Source organism: Fulmarus glacialis, unplaced genomic scaffold, assembly GCF_000690835.1.
Source record: "Fulmarus glacialis isolate BGI_N327 unplaced genomic scaffold, ASM69083v1 scaffold33503, whole genome shotgun sequence".
In the NCBI taxonomy this organism is placed as follows: Eukaryota; Metazoa; Chordata; class Aves; order Procellariiformes; family Procellariidae; genus Fulmarus; species Fulmarus glacialis.
Window position 1 is genome coordinate 2,708 of NW_009202906.1, and position 19,914 is coordinate 22,621.

At 36.7% G+C, this 19,914-nt stretch overlaps 1 protein-coding gene across 1 annotated transcript in view; it reads right to left on the minus strand.

Annotated features, from left to right (window-relative positions):
• Positions 1–11,738: 11,738 nt before the first annotated feature.
• LOC104074378 (glutaminase kidney isoform, mitochondrial) overlaps positions 11,739–19,914 on the minus strand; it is a 34,417-nt gene continuing 26,241 nt past the window's right edge. The window contains exons 10-15 of the mRNA XM_009574466.1: positions 18,766–18,832; positions 18,159–18,209; positions 15,559–15,735; positions 14,530–14,661; positions 12,720–12,812; positions 11,739–11,885 (exon numbers count right to left, since the gene is read on the minus strand). Coding sequence (XP_009572761.1) covers positions 11,739–11,885; positions 12,720–12,812; positions 14,530–14,661; positions 15,559–15,735; positions 18,159–18,209; positions 18,766–18,832 — 667 coding nt within the window. The remainder of the gene's footprint in view (positions 11,886–12,719; positions 12,813–14,529; positions 14,662–15,558; positions 15,736–18,158; positions 18,210–18,765; positions 18,833–19,914) is intronic.

Here is a 19,914-nt window from a genome sequence, read left to right on the forward strand (position 1 = left end):
GGCATCACTTAGATGAGTTAATTGCATTTATGACCGCAACAAAGACCTGTTCCAGTGCTCTGTAACCTGCATACAGACCCTCACTGCATCTGGATAGTTGAGCTGATTTGCACAGGAACACAAGGAATGCGTTATTTTAGTTAATATTACTGATTTTTCGTGAAATTATACGGTGTTAAAAATAATGTGCTGGATAATCTTGTAAGTTAAAAGGTTTTTTTGACCTTTAAATTAATTATCTAACTACTGATCAGGATGGCAGGGGTCAGCAGCTGCTAAGAGGAGCTAGGTAGGCTACGGGAAATGAGTGGCTGCCCAGTTAGCAGTCAGCAAGTAAGCGTATGAGAGAGAATTTCAAGGGCAGCCCTCGAAGGGCTAGCACTGCGGCTACCGCCTCTCACCTCGGCATCAGACTGCACTTCGGACAGAGCGAGGAGGAAGGTGGGAAGAGTTATGAGACAGGTGTTACTGTTTGCTAACAAATAGATCAATTCAGCAGAAAAAATTATGCAATCCTAAAATTTTTTTTTTTTAATTGTGTATCAAGCTGGTCAAAATCCCAGTATGATTTAAAATGTCTTCTTATAGCAATTCAACTTCTAAAATTGTTTCAAATCCAAATCTGATCTTTTAGAATAAAGCTGGTCATTTTTTCTTCTGACTTCGTACATTTTTAAATTGGCAGGTAGATACTGACAAAACAATTCCATGGTCCTGAAAGTGTCTCTAGAAGTCTGAAAACAGAGCAAAGAGTTTTGACTAGGCTCAATTCAGACACAGGAGCGCTAAGATACAAACAAGCTTGTACTGGTAGCTCAATCTTAGTACCTGTCACAGAAGCTGTGCATGTCGCTGAATATAAGAAACGCTGACTATAAGATTTCTCTCAACACCAGGAAAAACAAAAATATCATACACCCCTTCCTTCACCCTGAGAACAACTGTCAATCTCCTTTACTGGATAATGTATAGGCTAAAGTTGCAAAAGGAAAAGGGCAGTCTTCCTGGAGCTGAAGGCTGAGCAGAGATGGTTTCTCTCTCTCTCCCCCCACCTCATCTACTAGTTTCGAATGGATTTCTACCATTCACATTTCCTTCGGATTCAAACCTTTTAGAGACAGGTCAAAAAGTCTAAAGTACTAGAGTATGCCTACCTGAAATTTCAAATAATTAGAATATCAATATCAATATTGCATTTTACAGTAATCTGATTTTCTTTGCCCATCTCTGCCCAAAGTCCTTTTGTCATCAGACTACTTTAAAATAATCTAGGTATTTAAAAGCATCTAAAAATGATACTTGCTACAGGTTAGCACAATGCCGTAACTGTTTGTCCATCTTTTCTGCTCTGTTACCATACTATTTTGCATAAAATTTTAAAAGCCTAACAAGGACACAGGAGGCAGTAACTGGGAGCAGAATCTTCTTCTGATCACATCTGGAGCTATTAAAGACAGACTAAACCAGAATTCACCTGTTCCAATACCAACCTCTTGCTCACAAGGTGATCATCAAGTGGACACACAGTTCTGGAAAGAGTCTGTCTCACCAGTATTCCTCAAAACACCACCTCTCTACCTGTGAAAGGGCTAATTCATCTTAAATACTAACACGCAGGAGATGCAAGCTCTTCAAGGAGTCAAAAAATATCCTTTAAATCACATGGAGACAAAGCAAGAGTCATAGATAGGACTAAGCTCAGTTCTACAACTAATTCAGCCACTACATGCTCAGAGATTATTACATTTAATTCTAGTAACTTTTAAATGACAAATGAGATTTAATAGCTTGTAAGTTAAATTTAAAATACTATGTATTTCCAATATAGGTTATGAATCCATACATAATAGTCTACTTCATACCTTGTTTGGTTTTGCTGAAGGGCCTGAAAGACAGTAACAACGGCACTGACTGAACCGTCCTTGTACACAGCAAGCTACGGAAGCAGAGAGCTTATTTCATGACAACAAACACTGTGAATTTGCAATGACTTCTTCTTAACAGTTCTTCTGGTTATTGAATAATTCTGAAGTATTAGTAAACGGATTCTGTTTAAATTACAGATAAGACTATTTAATTAAAATGAATTAAGACTTAAATAATTAAACAAAATGTTTACTAGATTAAGTGAAACATCTACTTACCTTCAGTAACTGAGATTCTTTCAGAAAGACCATGCCCATCTATTCCACTCCTGAGATGTGTAAACCCCCCGGGGTGAGCCGAGGCTGTTTTGGCCAGCCATGTTTCTCGACTCCCACCCTCCCACCACCGCCTCCCCCAGTGGAGGCAGAGGAACCAATCCTTCACCAATACTGACTCCAGAACTTGAGCTCCAGAGGTAGAGAGTGGGTCACATAAACCGAAGTTTAGTTGAATTCCTGCATACAAGCCTCTCCCCCCAAACCAGGGAATTCCAACTATTTTTATCTAGAAAAGAGTACGCAGTATCATAATAATGTAGAGGGTGCATGGATGGGCAGTTTCTCCTTTCCTGTACCATCATTAGGGGCAGGAGGTACTCAGCATGACGGTGGGAAAAGTTGCGGGAGGAACAGTGCGTGATTGGTTGCGTCTTTCCCCTTTTAGCAGAGAAAACCATCATTAAAGATGAACTGGTTCAAGGGGTACACAGAAAAAAGAACACACAAGTCAGAGCTCAAGATTCAGAGCCATCGACTCCATCAGTATTAGATCACAAGATCCCAGGAACAGAAACTTCTCTAGGTGGAAGACAATTCCTGCAAAAAGGCCTCAAGATTCCCTTATATACAACCATATGGTACGCAATATTAAGAACAGGGCTAGGATGGACACAGCCAATATTGCTCTGTCCTAGATACCCCTGAACAACTCATAGATGATCCTAAATTTTTCAACACAGAAGGCCTTTAGTAACTAATGCTGAAGCTTCACCAAGGGCTTAAACGATGATGTAGCGACTGGAGAGCTTCCCTCCCCGTGCACAGGCGTGCTTGGACAAATAGACGAGTCTGCTAGAAGAGTAGCTAATCTCAGGTGCTACTTACTTACAATTACTTACAGATGTCTTATCCTTTGCTTCATACCCATGACCTTTGTTTTGGGGATGACTATGTTGATTTGAAAAGGTAAGAATACTGAGAAGAGGAGAGAATCTTGAGTACCGAAACTGCCTTGACTGGACTACAATGAGTATGGTCAAGTTTGGTTCCAGTTGCTGTTTCTGACAACTTCTGGTATCAATGAGTTAACACACTTTTTACTTCTGGAGACAACAGAATTAAGCATATCACTGACAAAACTCGCAAAATATGAAGTAAAAATTTAATCATCTTTCACTAGACTTAAGACCTATAGTTGGCTGATTCCACAAACATCTTTAAAAAACCTTTCATGGATATTCATAAACTCATCAATCATGCCAGCGAGCAAAACTTCTGAAGACCTAATAAGGAAAACCAAGTTAGAATAACTATAGTGAATCAGGCAGTTCCAGAGAACCGTGACTTAACAAGAGGGAGTAATAGAAAAATCTGACCTGGCTCCTGTCCTGATGACAAAAGATGTTACTGCTGTGTTATTTGCCATGAACGGTATGACAAAGGAATAGCAGATAGACAAATTATTTCAACAAAATGTTTACTAGACCAAGTGAAACATTTAAGACATAAAGAGGCATAAAGACCTTCACCCTTCAAGTCAGAAGATGAAGACTAGGCAAATTTTCAGTTTTAGGTGGTAAGCATTTGCCATCAGTATTTTGGATGGAAATACTTGAATCTTGCTGCCATGTCCAAAGCATAAAAGTTATGTGGAAAAAAATGAATGACCCTCTCAAAGACTAACTTACTCTGCTGTCAAAGTTTTTCAGCTTTTCTTATCAGCAATGAAATAATGTTTTGTCAGTAAATTATGATAACTGGAAGTTCCAAAATGGTAAAATAATAATTGTTGCAGAGAACTATTACAGGAATCTCAGGGTCGTCATCATCGCATGATATGGACATTGGTAGTTCCTGTTCAGTCCTTTCACAGGCTAACCCCTGCAAACACTTCGGCAACAAAATGCATACAGAATATATACAGAAATCTTAACAAGGGGAATGAACACTGACCAGTTGACCCCGGATGCAGGAAAAAAAACAAGAGCCTTTGAAGTAGTGGATACAGACATTACTAACACTGCAAGATTTGGGACCAAAGGACTGGGATCAACCATAGCCACACGAATAAAGCAGAATGCTGATGGCTGCTTTAGTGACGCTAGCTGTATTAAGCAGACAGGACAAAAGAACGTCTGCCTTTTCAAGGACCTATTGACTACGACTGATACCCACACAATCGAGTAATGCTCCCGCTTTCCGAGTAGAGTAATGCTCCCGGAGCAGAGTAATGCTCCCGCTTTCCGGGCTGTAGGTACTTTGCGATTTATGGACGGCAGTTTACTCTTAACTATGGGACTCGGAGCTGGAATTATTCCCAAAATAAAGGGGGCTGTTCTCAAAAGATATTTACTGAAACTTTACAAGCAACAGACTGACTACATCCTACAGGCTGAAAGCAGAATAGAGGAAACCTTACCAGAAATTTGCACTCTACTCTGATTGGGAGGATCGGTTCTAAACTATTCAGAATAAGTTTCTAGAAACCTCCTTCTAATTTTTTAGACTCCTTGTTCAGTACCTGCTTTTCTTCCATCAGAAGTATTTATTAGCTTAAACAGATCTTCTGCCTCCGTGGTTTTATCTCCAAACCCTGGCACAGTCAAATTATTCCCCATCAGCCTTTGGTATATGGGGCAAAATGTATTCAGCTGTTTTAGCCTGCTTCTCCATGTCCTCAATCATAATTCTTAATCCTTTTCTGCAACAGCATGGGTTGGTTTTTTTTTAAACACGTTTGATCAGAACAGTTTATTCTCAGACCGTGATTACATTTTAATTAGTTGTCTTGAAACAATTATAGGTAGGAGAAGTTTAAAAGACAAGTCCTTTAAAAGAAGTGTGAAATGCACTTATCATACAGAAAGCCAAAGCTACACATGTAACCAAAAGCAGGTCTACCAGTCCAAAAAAATTTGATTTTGAATGAGTAATTCCTGAACAAACAATAGTTGCCTGCCTCAAGGAAAAAGCTGGACTAGTGAATGACATCAACAGGAAGCGACCAACATTATCTCTTCCTATCACCCCACTTGTGTTCTCAGTTCATTGTTTTGATAATAAGCGCTCTGATCACAAGGGGTCCTGATAGTAACATGCTGTCCCTCAGCAAATAACATACTTCTATGTTTGTATTTTGCCTGTTACTCTTTAACAGAAAAATAAAGGGAATATAGCATTTTCAAATCCTTAAATCACTTTTCACTATTATCACTGAAAATAAATATTTAGGATCCAGTAGGAAAATACAGCAGGAGGTGAGAACGTTAGTTATTGCTGACCAAAACTTCAGCCGGAGGTTAGGAAAAATATTCACAATGGAAGTGTTAAAGCACCAGGATGGGTTACCCAGTGAGGTTACAGAAACCCCATCCTTGGAGGTTTTCAACACTTGACCGGCAAAGTCCCTGAGCAACATGATCTAATTGATGTTAGATCCTGCTTTGAGCAGAGGCTGGACTAGATGATCTCCAGAGATCGCTTCCAAGCTCTAGGACCTTATGGATTCATTCTTAGGCTGCTTACAGTCAATAGAATCTCCTTCTGCGCTTCATACAAATGGGTTACGACGATCACACCCAGCTAAGTAAAATTAACCTACTTTAAGAAGAGATACAGTATGTAGATAAATTCCCAATGTACAGCATGCACAAGAATACTTCAAATTCTGAATAGCAGCTGTTTGGCAACTCAAGTGAAAAGCCTGCTTAACAACAGCACTTAGCTATGAAAGAACCTTCCAAAGAAATAACAGGTATTTGTTGACTGTATTATCAAAACAATTACTTCAAACTTCCAGAATATTCAACAATGTAAAAATATGAATCAAAATCAAGCAATTTCATTGAAAAATCATGATGCCAAACAGATTAACAGAAGTGCAAATATAGGAGGGGGAGGGGAAGAGTCAGACTTTATTCCAAGCCTGACCAAATAGTAATGAAATTAATGTACCCCGATCTCTAACAGGAGAAGCACTACCAACTGCCTGTAATTCTCAAAATAGTGCTACTTAACCAGGGAAGATCTGCTGTAACTGATCAGATAAAGGCGTCAGAGGAAATCTGGAAAGAAGATATGCAGAAGACAGCTTTTGCCTTCTGCAAGCATAACTGGTATCAGGAAAACATGCAGATGACGCTACAGAAGGCACCAGCTCTGTGCCAGCCAGGTCAAAATCGGAGCAGAGCAGCAGCTAAAACAGGAAGCGTTACCTTAGAACAGATATGCTCCCCCGCATGCCCGCTGCGTAAATGAAATACATGAAAGTACCACTGGCTGGAACATTTTTAAGGGTAGAAAAGCATTCTAAAATTCTTTACTTTTCCCCTCGTCCTTCCTTCAACCCTGTTTCTTCATCAGCCTTAGTGCCAAGGTGCCAGTGTCTAGTATTCTCCCAACGTGTAAAACGCTTGTCTTTCCCTTTTTAAAAATGTGTATGGTCCAGTTAACTCTAACACCCTTATTGTAGATCATGCATCCATGTCAGCTTCATTACCTAAATTAAATTCTGCTTAAATTACTTAAACTGCAAAAAAACCCCTTACCACCACCACACTCCTGCCAGCCTAAACTCTATTGTAGGGCTTTATTTAGTTAAACTGCAGCTTCAGATGTAACCATTAGCTAAGGGCTGCTACGCACACAAGAAATGCACATGCATTTTTAGGGGTAACTATGTGCAGAGCTGCGCCACTTAAGTCTTGCAAAAACTTTTAAATGCAAAGTGTTCAAGTGATAATCAAAAGTCTGTATAAAGCAGTGTTAGAAGCCAATAATAAAATTAACTTCTACTTGCATGAAAAGCAAAAGGTAACAGGACATTTCTATTTTGCACACAGTATTCTCTAGAAGGAGCAAATGGTAAATTGGAAACCACACTTGATTCAAAGTAGGTAGTTTAATAATTTAGACTGCAACAAACTCTTCAACATACCAGGGCATAACTTCCTGAAAGAAAATGGGGCTGCGCATGACCCATCCTTTAAAAGCACGTCATCACACACACTACATTGTGTGTGTGTCATGCATTTTCTAGACAGGACAAGTGTGGAACAGAAAAGATACTAGCATGATGAAAAAAATAATTAAGTTTTAGTTAGATTGCTACCTGATTCAAAGCCTCTTGCCATCCCTGCAACTACTATAGACATTTGTGATATTCAGATTCCCCAAAGAGACTCTGCACTAAAGACAAATTATTAGGTGTATTTAGTCATCCCAGTAAGAACTCCGCCGAAAAAAGTCTATTCTTCTTCCACTGGAATAACTGCTTCTGAACTCCCACCAGAAAACCACAGAAATATTTAAACAAAATTAAAAAAATAAAATACTAAAAGCCTACAAACAATGTTTAGGATACTAAAACATTATACATAAATTATGAAGCTCATAATTAACTACTTTGCTCACAGCTAACTACTGTGCATCAATGACATGTATGTATCAAGACCAAGAGAAATAAGAACAATGAAAAAACAACATACTCTATCCCCCCTCCCGCTCACCCTCTTCTGACTCCATTGCCTTTTTATTCATTTTCTTCACTGATCTTTTGACACAAATGCACAATGAAAACCAAAATGTAAGAGCCAAAATAATTCTACAGTAAATCACCCGCGGTTGTCTCTTTGTATCTACTACTCTACTACCTTTTCTCGTCTCCGTGACTTTTCTAAATAAACTCTTCCAATATGTGGTATTTTATGTACAATGAACATACAGCTAATTTTAAAAACATAGTAGAAGTAACCGCAGGTTATAAATCAATCTACAGAAAAGCTAAATTAATGATTATGGCCATCATAATCAGTATGGGTATGTCTCTAGTGACAAAATCTTGCCTCGGAATGATCACATTATAAATACATCTACTATTTAGTATCTCGAATAAACTTTCACGGAAAAAAAAAAAAAAAGCCTGTGACAAAGGGCAAGTGCTTTGCCAGGAACCCAGATTCAACTAACCGTTGTTCAGACCCCACTGCTGCTACTACAAGGATGTGGGTTTTGGACCACCTTCCTTGCTATGTGTGATTTATTACAAGCTGTATTTTTCACTTCATAACGCACAAGATCAACAGTTACTACCCTGGCACTGGTACCATTAACCACATATTTTCCAAGTGACTGAATCAGTATCTTCAAAACCACACAAATACACAGTGACGTTAATATCCTACTGCACCATGACATTTTTATTAGAAAAGTCACAGTGAGAAAGTTTTGCTACTTTGATTTTTGCTTTCAACTTTCTAAGATAACAGTTCAAAGAAAAAAATAATTAGATTATTGTACAAAATGTTTAAGAAATCTTAGGAAGGTTTTCAATGACTGGTTTAACTAAATCTGCTTATTCCACCTACTTTTCCAGAACCTTATCTTTTTTAGAATGGAGTGCTCACTATCTCATTTCAGTCTCAAAAACGTGTTTGAACAAATCTGTTCTCCATTGAGAGAAAAAAATACAATAAAAATCAGCTTAAAATAAATTTATTAAACAATACAAAAATAAGCATGCTGGAAATCGAGATACATAAATAACATACAATGCAAATGAAAAATGGAAAACGAGACAGGTAGCTTAACAACTGAGCCAAAAAGTACAACACAAATGCTAAAACAAAATTCTAAAAAGCATTTACATTTCTAATGAAATGTTAATGATGCTGACAAAGAAAAACAAACAAACAGCTAAAATGCTTGAATATCAAGAATTGCTATTGCTGTAGCACAGGTGAACACTAAAACCGTTGCAGACGTCAAACATTCAATGGCTAGCCTCTATCACCGCATTCTTTCAGACCCGCTCACCAAACATAATGCAGGCATGGGTAAGTCGTCATGGCAGACCTAGCTACGGTCCCAGCTATCTGTGTACCCTGCCGTGAACGAGAGCCATCTGCAGACATGGCAGGCCAGAACAAGAAACTGCGAGTGTCGGCAAGTTACAAAATAATCGGTCTGAAGGAGTCTCCTCCTGACCCCTCCTACCTAGAGGCTGGCTTAAATTCTGAGACAGGCTTCAAAAGCATATATTACACAACTGTAATATATATATGTCTAAAGTAAAGATTGTGTAAGCTGTACCCTAAATATTCTTCTTATGCATATTAAAGATCTAGTAGTTTCCTTAATTTTGTATTTCCCATGCAGGACTTGCCTCTCCCACAAGTTTTGCATGTAACTGACAAACAGAAATACGGTAAAGATTTTTATTTTCAAGTTGAAACCCAGATGGAACAATTTTCCATCTTTAACCATGTTCTTAGAATTAGCTCCAAATAGTACTAAAAATCAGTTAAAAATGTGTGTAGAATTAGATCAAGCAAATACTGGATCGTACATTTTCCTTTTTTAATGAAATCAGTAATTTAACCAGCAATATGTCATCACTGTAAATACTTTTCATTAGCAGCACAGACACATTATGTTCCCTCTTGTAATTGAGGGTATTTCAGTTAAAGACATGTAGTTTTGCAGGATCTGAATATTTGTTATATCTCTGTAACTACTAGTTTACTGTACAATCCTCAAACAGGTGAGATTTTTATAATTCAAGACTTTGCTTTTACTTATTTTACTTTATTTTCAAGATAAGCACTGACAAACCTAACCCCATCGTCAGGGAGCAGATTATAAAACAGCTATCATTCAGCAATTTATGACTGACATTTATTACTGACATGTGCACCACAGATTTACCTCTTCATCCCAGTAGGACTTCAAATCCACTGGAAATTGATGTTCTGTATTGCTTAAACATTTTAATCCTAGGCTTCAAAGACAGGAAGCCCATCCTTTTACAATACATTGCTAGATGAAGATTATTCAGGGTTTAGTCAGAGCTTATTTCAAATGTTTATGCAAAACTAACAATACCTAAACAGAGTAATTAAGAACAGCTCGCTTTCTCAGAGAACATCAGCTTCGCTTTATGCATCTTCCTGAATTCACAAACATCCAGATGGGTCAAAAAAGGAGCAGGAAAAACCAAACTCTCCCCTTATGCAAAACTCACATATGAACGCACTTTGGAGTTTTAGATAAACTAAAACGGGAGAGGGTCTGGGGGAGGGGGCAGGGAGAAGGGGTGGAAGTGTTTCTAAGGAATTATCTGGCATTGTTTCTTACAATACTCAATGAGCTAATACCATTTATCATTTCTTGGACAAGTTTTTGACAATTTTACAAACAGGATTCTGCATGATGTGTACAGGGGGTGGGATATATAAAATTATCTGCAAGCTTTTAAAGGGGAAAACTTTATAAAAATAGAGAATAATTTTCTAAGATTTTTCGCATCATTAAGAATCTAATAGCTACAAGTGTCAAGAATTTAGCAAGTCTGTGCCCTCTGTCCAGCATTGCCTACTGAGCCTATTCGAAGCTTACATACACCATTTCAAGATACACTCTACTCAAGATACTCAAAATTACCAAATTCTGCAGATGAACAGATGCGGTTGCCTGCAGAAGAATGCAAGTCCTGTTTCTTAGCAAGCTGACAGAGGTGCAAACTCACTATCATTTTAAAAAACAGCAATTAATGATAACTTTTAAAAAATTTGCTCGTGTAAATAAATGAAACCTCTGATCTTATATATGAACATGCACACACATTAGCAGTTGAAAAATAAGTTAATTGTAAACAGTTTTAATAGTATCTACCTATCTGCTTTGCTCTGAATGTATTTCCTGCTCACTACTCAGTCGGTTACCACTCTAAAACCAAGATTGCTTACATTCCTCTCTAGGGTGGAGCCCAGCATTATTAGTAAGGCAGACTTCTGAGTCATGACTACCAGCTGGCAGTACAAGCAGCTAGCAAGACACTCAAAATAGTTTGGTAAGAAATCTTCCTGCTGCATTAGTTAACTTGCAAACAGGCAAGTGTTTCCCCCCCCCCTTCTCCTAGTCCCCCCCCAGCCATTTTTGCTCTTTTTATATAAATGTTAGCATTAATAATTATTAAAGGTCCGATCAAAAAAAAAAAAAAAAATCTTCACTAGCATGGTATATCCAAAGGATCCATTTCTGTTCAAAGCAATTTGAAAGCTCATATTAAAAAAAAAAAAAAGAGAATACAGTAATAACATGACTCAGAACCTATTTCCACTTAACATACAACTATCTAGAGATTCATGAATTTGCTGTATTTTGCTGACACTATTTTACTTTAATTAAAATTCTTTACATGCTGACCCTGATCAGAGGACACGTCGTAAGTTCTTGATTAGCTCTAAAGTTAATTTACTTTAAATTCTCAGATATAAACAAAAATAAACAGATATACACAAAAGTGGTATATCTTTGAAAACATTCAGATTTACCTTTTTCTTTTTTTTTTTTTTTTTTAAAGTAAATGTGCTTTAAGTAACTACAAAAGTCAGTTAACAGTTTTGGTTTTTGTTGTTTGCACGTGCTTTTTCCCCCCTTGAACTTTGACAGTCTTTTTGGTATAGCATACAGAATTTACACAAAACGTATATATAAATGAAACACCAGGCAAACAATATTCAAATCAAAGTTAAAATCTAGAGATGCTTGAGGGTTTTTAAAATGAAGAATTTAATGAAGCTAGAACCCATTTGTTTAGTTTTGCTCTCCCCGACCTTCCATTCTATACACTACGGTTCTGGAGATGTCCTCGTTTGATTCAGGTGACACTTTTTTCCATACTGTTTCTTTTAAAGCAAGTTCTTGCTGGAGATTCTCATAGTCCATTGGTCCAAAGGAATGCTAGTTGTTCAAGCAACATACATTATTTATTAGTGTATTTGAAGGAAAAAAAATCCATACTTGCAGTCAATGCTAACAGACTCATGTTTTTCACCTCTTCACATAAACTGTTACTTTCTATTTTCCAGATACAAAAAATTCAAATTCCAAATTGGGTATTTTTTAGATGTATACATGCAAAATAGAAGCACTTTAAAAATCATTCTACTGTATCTTCTCCTATTGAAATCTTCATGCTTCAGTTAAAACATCAATGGCAATAAAAGCAAAGAGGTTTTCCTCATCTCAAGCACCCTCACACTTCTATCTTTTGTACATGTAGTGGATTCAGTTCATTCCCAGAGATTGCTCATACCGCTTCCTTAGTAACAGGCACTTGTCTACAGCACTGTAACACCTGAATTCACTGCCTGTGCAACTCTCAGCAAGTCATGTGGTCTCGGACACATCACTGTGAAAAAATGCTAAACATACATCTCATGCATTGCAGCCCAGAACAGAAAGGCTAAGCCCACCAGCTGGTCAAATCTTTATTAAAGGCAATCAGTACAGTAAAATTCTTTGCAACTTTTATCAGATACCATATACTTACTCTAGTGAGGGATATGAACTGCGTGAAATGGAGTTACAAATCTAATATGAAATTCTACTATACAAAACCCTGTGATAGTGTGGTCCACCCAAGTAAGTGTCCACTAATAATGTAAACTAACTAGTTTTCTGAAAGCTTTGATGCAATACATGTCATTGAGCAGTTTTGCATTTAGAGAAGAACTTCCCGTATTTCTTCTGATGTCTACAAGAAATACTAACTAAACACACATATTAACTTACCCGCTGATCGCCACCTTCTCTGCGAGGATCAAGCTTTTTTGCAAAGTGTCTCAAATTATCGTAGTTATGGAAATTGCACAAAGAAACCAGATCCTGCAAATATTTAGTGAACATACATTATTATTTGCATATGATAGTCAAATGCATATGAGATTATAATACTACTGCCACTTATGTTTTACATCATATCCTAGTAACTTAAACCAGTAATAAGAGAAGCTTATTTAATAAATCAATACCAATGTCTTTAAGGCCCTTTGAACATAATACAATGATATGATGAAGTTCTAATAACACCTTTAAACTCCTTTTTAAAGAAGTACAAAACAAGTAGCAATTTGCAAAATATCTATTTTAATATATTTCTACCCCAGCTGTATGAAACACTTCAGGAACAGGAAGAATAGTCTGGGCTAGTCTAGTACATAAAACTTCAATCAAAAGGGTGAAACAACAAAAAGTGTGACATAATGGATTTAATTCAGTTTGACTTACAACATGAAAGGTTATAATTACAGAACTTTGCTATGTTGATGTATTTTTAAAAGTGAATGTTACATTCATGCTACTCGTATGCCATGATCATCTATCAGTTTTTAGGTCTCTATAACACAGAATAAATGCAGTAAATCCTTCACTTACCTAGTGTTCTATGATTTTATATTTAAATTATCAAATACAAGACTATTTCCTATGAAACTTTAAAGTATTTAAACTAGAATTAGTAACTTCTTAGTACTCTTAATTTGCAGCTGTACAGATGGTAGATAAATAGAAGTATGAAAAGTTTTAACTGCTGCTCATCCACATGAACTAAACCCTTGCATACTGCAAATCCCATGCTGTTGTTGATAAGCTAAGTGAAGACTAGTCATACGAGTGTTCACCCTAGGAACTGAAGTCCATCCAAACTAGTATCACTGCAGCTTAACAGTCATCACTACTTTTAAAAAACAAAGCGGGGGAGAGAGCCTAGTTATGCCTTCAACTTCCAAAGCATTACCAATAATCTTAGGTTTCCTGTGGGGCTGTAGATGGCCTACCATTCTCTTTTTTGAGACTTCCCCCCCACCCCATTTATAATTACTTAATCAGTATTACAAGGTGGTTTTAGGAAGAAAAAAAAAGAAAGACAACATTTTTTACATTCTCCTCTCCCACAAAACATCTTTATTAATCATTACAAAGTACTCTACAAAATCTCTCCTTCTTCTGTTGCTATTAATAGGCTGTCCACAGCCCTTTCAAAAGCAAGAGATGAAGCTAGGAAGAGCTTCCCAACACCTGAGTCTGATCTATGAAGACATGTTCTATGTCAGATTGTTTACAAAAATTCGTGTAAAAAATACATCAGAACAGCAATATTTAATTAGAATCTTTGTCTTTTATTGTAATGAAACGAGACTTGCATTTCCAATGTTTTGAAAATTGTTTACTTTATGACTGGAGAGGAAAAGAAGTCTATAAATAGAGCTCTACAGCTTCTAATGCAGTATACGAGAGACCAGCTCTTTCATTACTTCATGAAGTGTTCATTTTCAAAGCTTTTCCACAATAAATTTCTCCAGCGTTTTTGGCATATTTTCTTAAAGCTCACTGAATTAAAGTGTTATCTATTACTAAAATGCAAAGTCTCTCCTCAGACTTCCACCCTTGGATCAGATGAACTTTGCTATGTATGGAAGAGTAACGAATCACTATTTAATTCACTTAGATCTCAGTTATACTAACTGAAGCTCAGTAAACATCAGCTGCAAAAGAAAAAAAAAAACCAAACACAAAAAACCCCACTAAAGGCAATGCTGCTTACATGACAAAAGTGAATTCCTTTAACACTGTTGCCCATCTTGTCCAAAGGAGGTGACCAGCACATCAAGCCCATGACATTAGGAACAACCAGAAGAATCCCACCAGCAACACCAGATTTTGCAGGAAGACCAACCTATAGAATAATCAGAGAATTACCATCCTCTGCAAACATGCTTCACTGTTGTAACACAATGCATTAGCATTTTACTGAAGACATTATGCAACATTTATAAAATGTAGAAAGCATTTTAAGCTGGGAAAGCATTATTACTTATCTCTTTCTAGATAGTCAATAACCTGGAAGCACAATTCATGGCAATCCGAGGTACGCGATCATAAAGTTATTTGCTCTCAGTAAAACAGAGTCAGTAATACAGTGAAAAAAGTAATTCAAATCTCTTATAAAAAAGCAATTATGACTAAGCAGTAGTACATGAGTGTATCTGTCGTGAACAGTTTGCAACATGGCAGTAGTACACAGCTATATATACCTAAAAAAAAACCTTGACTGGAAAAGGTAAAAAACAAAAACCCAGGCAAACAGAAGAGTCTGCCCATAAGGTCATGCAATAACCTACTTATTTACAATCTGGATAAAGCTATTGTTTTTTTTCCAACAGGAACTAACATGTCATGCTCTGTAAGCAATAACTTTTAGGTCACACAAAGCATCATAATCAATTTTACATGTATGCAATTAGGAAAAACTAAAAACATTCAAAACAAGATGCTGAAAACACAAATAAGATGCAGTACAGCCTTTCTTAAGGGACAGTATTTATGTTTCAACATGAAAAGGATTCCCAAATGTGAAGTGGCAGAGAATAGTAAGTACTACAAGGTATGGTGTACTAGTAGCACCATGAATTCTAGATGAGATTTTCCCATATGGTGTGCTCAATTTCTAAACAATTCATGTAACACCCCCTTCCCTCCCCCAGAAGCAAGCAAGCAAGCCCTGGAACATGGAAAACAATAGCACAGGTTAATCTTACTGGTCAGCTCTAACTAATAACTGAAAACTACTTACATGGAAGGCAAACTGCCCTGAAAAGTCATACATGCCACAGGAATGCATTAAACTCAAGGTATTCCGGACTGCTTCGGGACTCAGTACTCTTTCACCAGTGATTGGGCAAAAGCCACCATTAGCCAGAGTTGCTGCCATCACACTTGCCGATTCACACGTTACTTCTATTGAGCAAAGCTTATGAAAAAGAAATTGAGATTATAAGAACTGATACTTCTAGCACAATAAGGCCAACTATAGCAGGATCAACAATATGTCTCTACAGAAATAACATTTCATAAAATAACCTGTAGCATAACATTTGTTACAGGTGACGCTAGTAGCATCAATTAATACAGTCTGAATCTTCCTACTATAAAGACCCCAGGCAACAGTGTTTGAAAGCCCTCTTAATAGTTTGGGATAGCATTTTACATGGGTTAGTGTCTCCACTTGATTCCTCCCCGCGCCCCCCCTTATGTTCCTTTGAGAGGAAGAGGTCTGGAAAACAAATCTCAGTATTTTGCATCTGCTTAAATGGCAAAGCCACAGAATGACTGTTTTTTTCAATTTGAGTTTGTGTTGTGTGGCTTTTTTTTAAGCCTTAGAAGACCACACACATCTATTAAAAGTACATTTTAAAGCTGCAAACTCTAGCACATGCAAGTCTTAATGCCAGCACTTCCTTTTGATGCAGCCTTATTTCACCTTTCTCTCATATATGCTTTTTGATATATTAATGATACGACCACACGATAGTTTCTCCCAGGATCCCTGCTTCAGTACAGACTATACATACTTTGGTGACACATCAGGAAATGTGATATGATGCCATCACCTGATGCTGCCTCATTTCTGCAGAAACCAAAAGATAAGCTGGTTTCAACCTGAAGCTGAAATGCTACTCTGAAAAGTAAACAAACTAGTGCTTGTATTCTTGCTTTTGCCAAACAGTTATTACATGATACTTCATGAAGTTACCTAAGCCAAGTTTGCATGAGTAGTTACTACCTGGAATTCTTATTTTCCGGGTGCCAAACTCAATACATCCTAGTCCAATCAACTGGAGTTGCAAATCAAGAGATTGTCAGAGACGCATCTAAAATGGCAACTGTGTTTTAAACATATGAAGTATTACATAATATCACCTACTTTGAAAAAAGTGTTTCTAGGTTCTCAGTTTAAGCACCTGCATTTTGTACCTCGGTTCTCTAAAATGAGAATAATCCATCCTCACTTTACAGAGACAATAGGAAAATAAGTTTATTCCTGCTCAGAAGGTTCCCAATTACACAAGGGAGGAAGGAGCATTACAGAAAACCCAAAGAAAAGAAATAACTAGCCTTTTAAGTAGAATCTGAGTAGAGCATTGGAAAGTAAGCTTTGTACAGTGAGAAGAAAAGAAAACAGAATTGCCGCTCGTGTATGAGCTGCCCTTTTTCTGAGTATGGAGTGAAAAGGGGATTTTGCAACAGAAAAAAAGAATGACACGTAGTCATGAAATTAGAGATCATAATGCACGAAAATGAGGCCAAATTAAAATACATCAGAAAAGTTAGTTTTGGCATTTCTTAGCCTATGAATAGCTTTGCATTCAGAAGCTTATCAGGTCTTGAGGCAGTGGGATAGGAAGCATTTAAAAAGCATGTTTAAACAGTAAATTCAAATAAATTATCAGTTTTGTTCTGTAGTAACAGAAGTTCAGAGTAGACTATTAGCTTGTACCTAGTTTCCAACTCAACAAGAGGTCACCTAAGGCTAATCACATATATCTTCATAAACAGTCATTTGATTTAAAGATTTGAGCAGGTGCATTCCAATACAAAAAACTCAGATATAAATTTGCATTTAAAAAATTTTAAATTTGCATAAGTAAAAGCAAGTCTCATGAATCAAAAACAGATTCATTTTGAGAACTAAACTCCGGATTTTTTTTTAAACTATCCCAGATAGACTGAATCAGTAACACAACTTGAACTGCCTCTTGAGAAGTACACGCAGCAGAGCTGAGTCGTGAACGTTTTAACATTAGGAAACCCTTACTGAGGAAATACCTCACACTTGCCAAGTTCTCATTTTGTGACAGTTGCAAATAACTTGCGAAAAGTGAAAAAGAAAAAAAAAATGGGGGAGGGGAGAATATATGACTAGATTCTTTGTTTTAGTCATAAGCATTGGATTAAACAAAAAGGAGGAGATATTCATATTATTTCATTTGTAACACTACCCTTGAGCTTACAATAGAGCATGCATATGCTATTTTAGTTACACACGGAGTTTAAAGTACTTCACAGTACAATAAAGAGCAGCAAACCAAAGAAGCAGAAATATTTTGTCAAACTCACTGAAGTAATACAAGACATTTTAAGCTTCTAACTACTAGTGTTTTAAAGACCAGTGCTAGTTTGTATTAGCAATAAAGACACTTAAGTACATCACCTAAACAAAAGCAAATCTGGATACATCAAATGTACATCATTCATTTCCAAACACACTTTAACAGAAGCTGACAAGTTTAACTATAAGCCATTAAAGCCTTCACACCTATGAACAAATCAGCTTCTACTGCTTATAATAGTAATCCTAAGTCTATAATGAGTCTCAATTTTAAAGTCAGTTACCTGAAAATAGAAGTCTAGTATAGCAACCATATCCGTGCCTTCAGGAAAGCACTGAGGAAGAAAAATAAAGAGAATCTTTAAGTAAAATTATGATTATTTTTTAAAAATATCGCTGCTAGAGAGACATAAATTAAGCTATATTCTTGTCAGCATATTAAGCATTAGGCAGTTTTAAAATTAAGTATTTATTTAAATGTAACAAGTAGAAATATTAAATCACGTCAGATTTAAAAATAACACAGTGCAGTGAGGTCAACAAGCTAGGCATTAAAATATTTTTCAGTACAGCTTTCAATATCTTCAAATCAGCAAACTGCAAAATGCATCTAGGAGTTTTATGAAGTCATCTGTACAGCACAGATTATGCATTTTAGGACAAATAAAACAAATTATCATGGCTATGATACAGAAAAAAGATTAAAGGTATTCTATTAGAATGACGTAAGTATCACTTTAAATGACAGCACTTTGAGTAACAGTATGAAAACATATACAGTATTAGAGTAATTTATGCCATACTGTACATTAAATAAATTAAAAATCTTCACAGACTATGAAAAAACCCCCTCCACACAGCCTTCAAAATACAATAAAAAAAGAGATCTACCTTCTTTTCTTTCAAGTAATAACCGATTGCAAAGTTTCTATCTCCACTCTCTCTTTCGGACTGGAACCTTAAAATAAAATTTAAAAAAAAAAAAAAAAAAAAGACAGGACAACATGTCAAACTTTCAAGAAATGCGGAGCTTCAGAGATGCATAATGTAATTCAATAAAACTGCACGTAAAGGATACATTACTTCTGAACACAAACATTCTACTAATAGGACAGCAATTGCCATAGCAGCTCACCCCAGTACACCCAGTTGGAGTGAGTTAGCTCTGACATCTGAATACACACAGTACTGGTTACCTACATACATAAGCTGACTTGGAGTAAGGCAAAGAAGTGTGAGATCCTGCTCTTAGAAGCGTTCCTAAAAAGGCCATAGTGGAATGAAATATCCCACAAGGAGCTGTAGTGAAAGGATCATTCTCTGACAACACTGACCAAACTAGAGAGGAATCTGAGGATCAAGTTGCAGACCAAATAGCAACCAGGCTGTGATGGCTGCACTCTTTATCGTGATGATTAAGTTCAGGATGAAACCTAAAGGAAGACTCTGTATGGATACAAAGGTAGGTAATTCTCTCCTGTCTGGTTCCTTCCATGGTAAACACTTGCACATTAACAAAGCTCAGGAAAAACACTAGTTACCTCATTCTGCTTCTCTGCACATGCATGCCAACTAGCAACCTGGAAGCAACACTGCTATATGGAATCTATGATTTTCCCAGTGCTGCCTCAAAAAGCTCTCAAGATTTTTGGAATGCTATACATTTAGTTAATGGGGGGAATTGTTTTAGAACAGAATTTAAATATGCAAAATAAAAAAGCATAAAGAGTCCCAATTGTATGAAGTATTGCTTTCTAAACATTTGATACGCAGCCGATACATGCAGAGTTTAATTTTTAATATGAATGCCAGGAAGATGAGAGTTGCATTTACAGCTCTCACTGCCATAGCACCAACAGAGCACTTAAGACAGAATAATGAAATTTCAAAGAGGTAATCAACACTTTTATGTGGTATTTAGCCACACTGATGTCAGAGACATGCACAACTTTAGTTCTTATAAATGTTATGCCAAAGACATCCTCTAATATTAGGGATGAAATGATGGTTTCAATGTAAATAACTAAACTTTGCCATAAG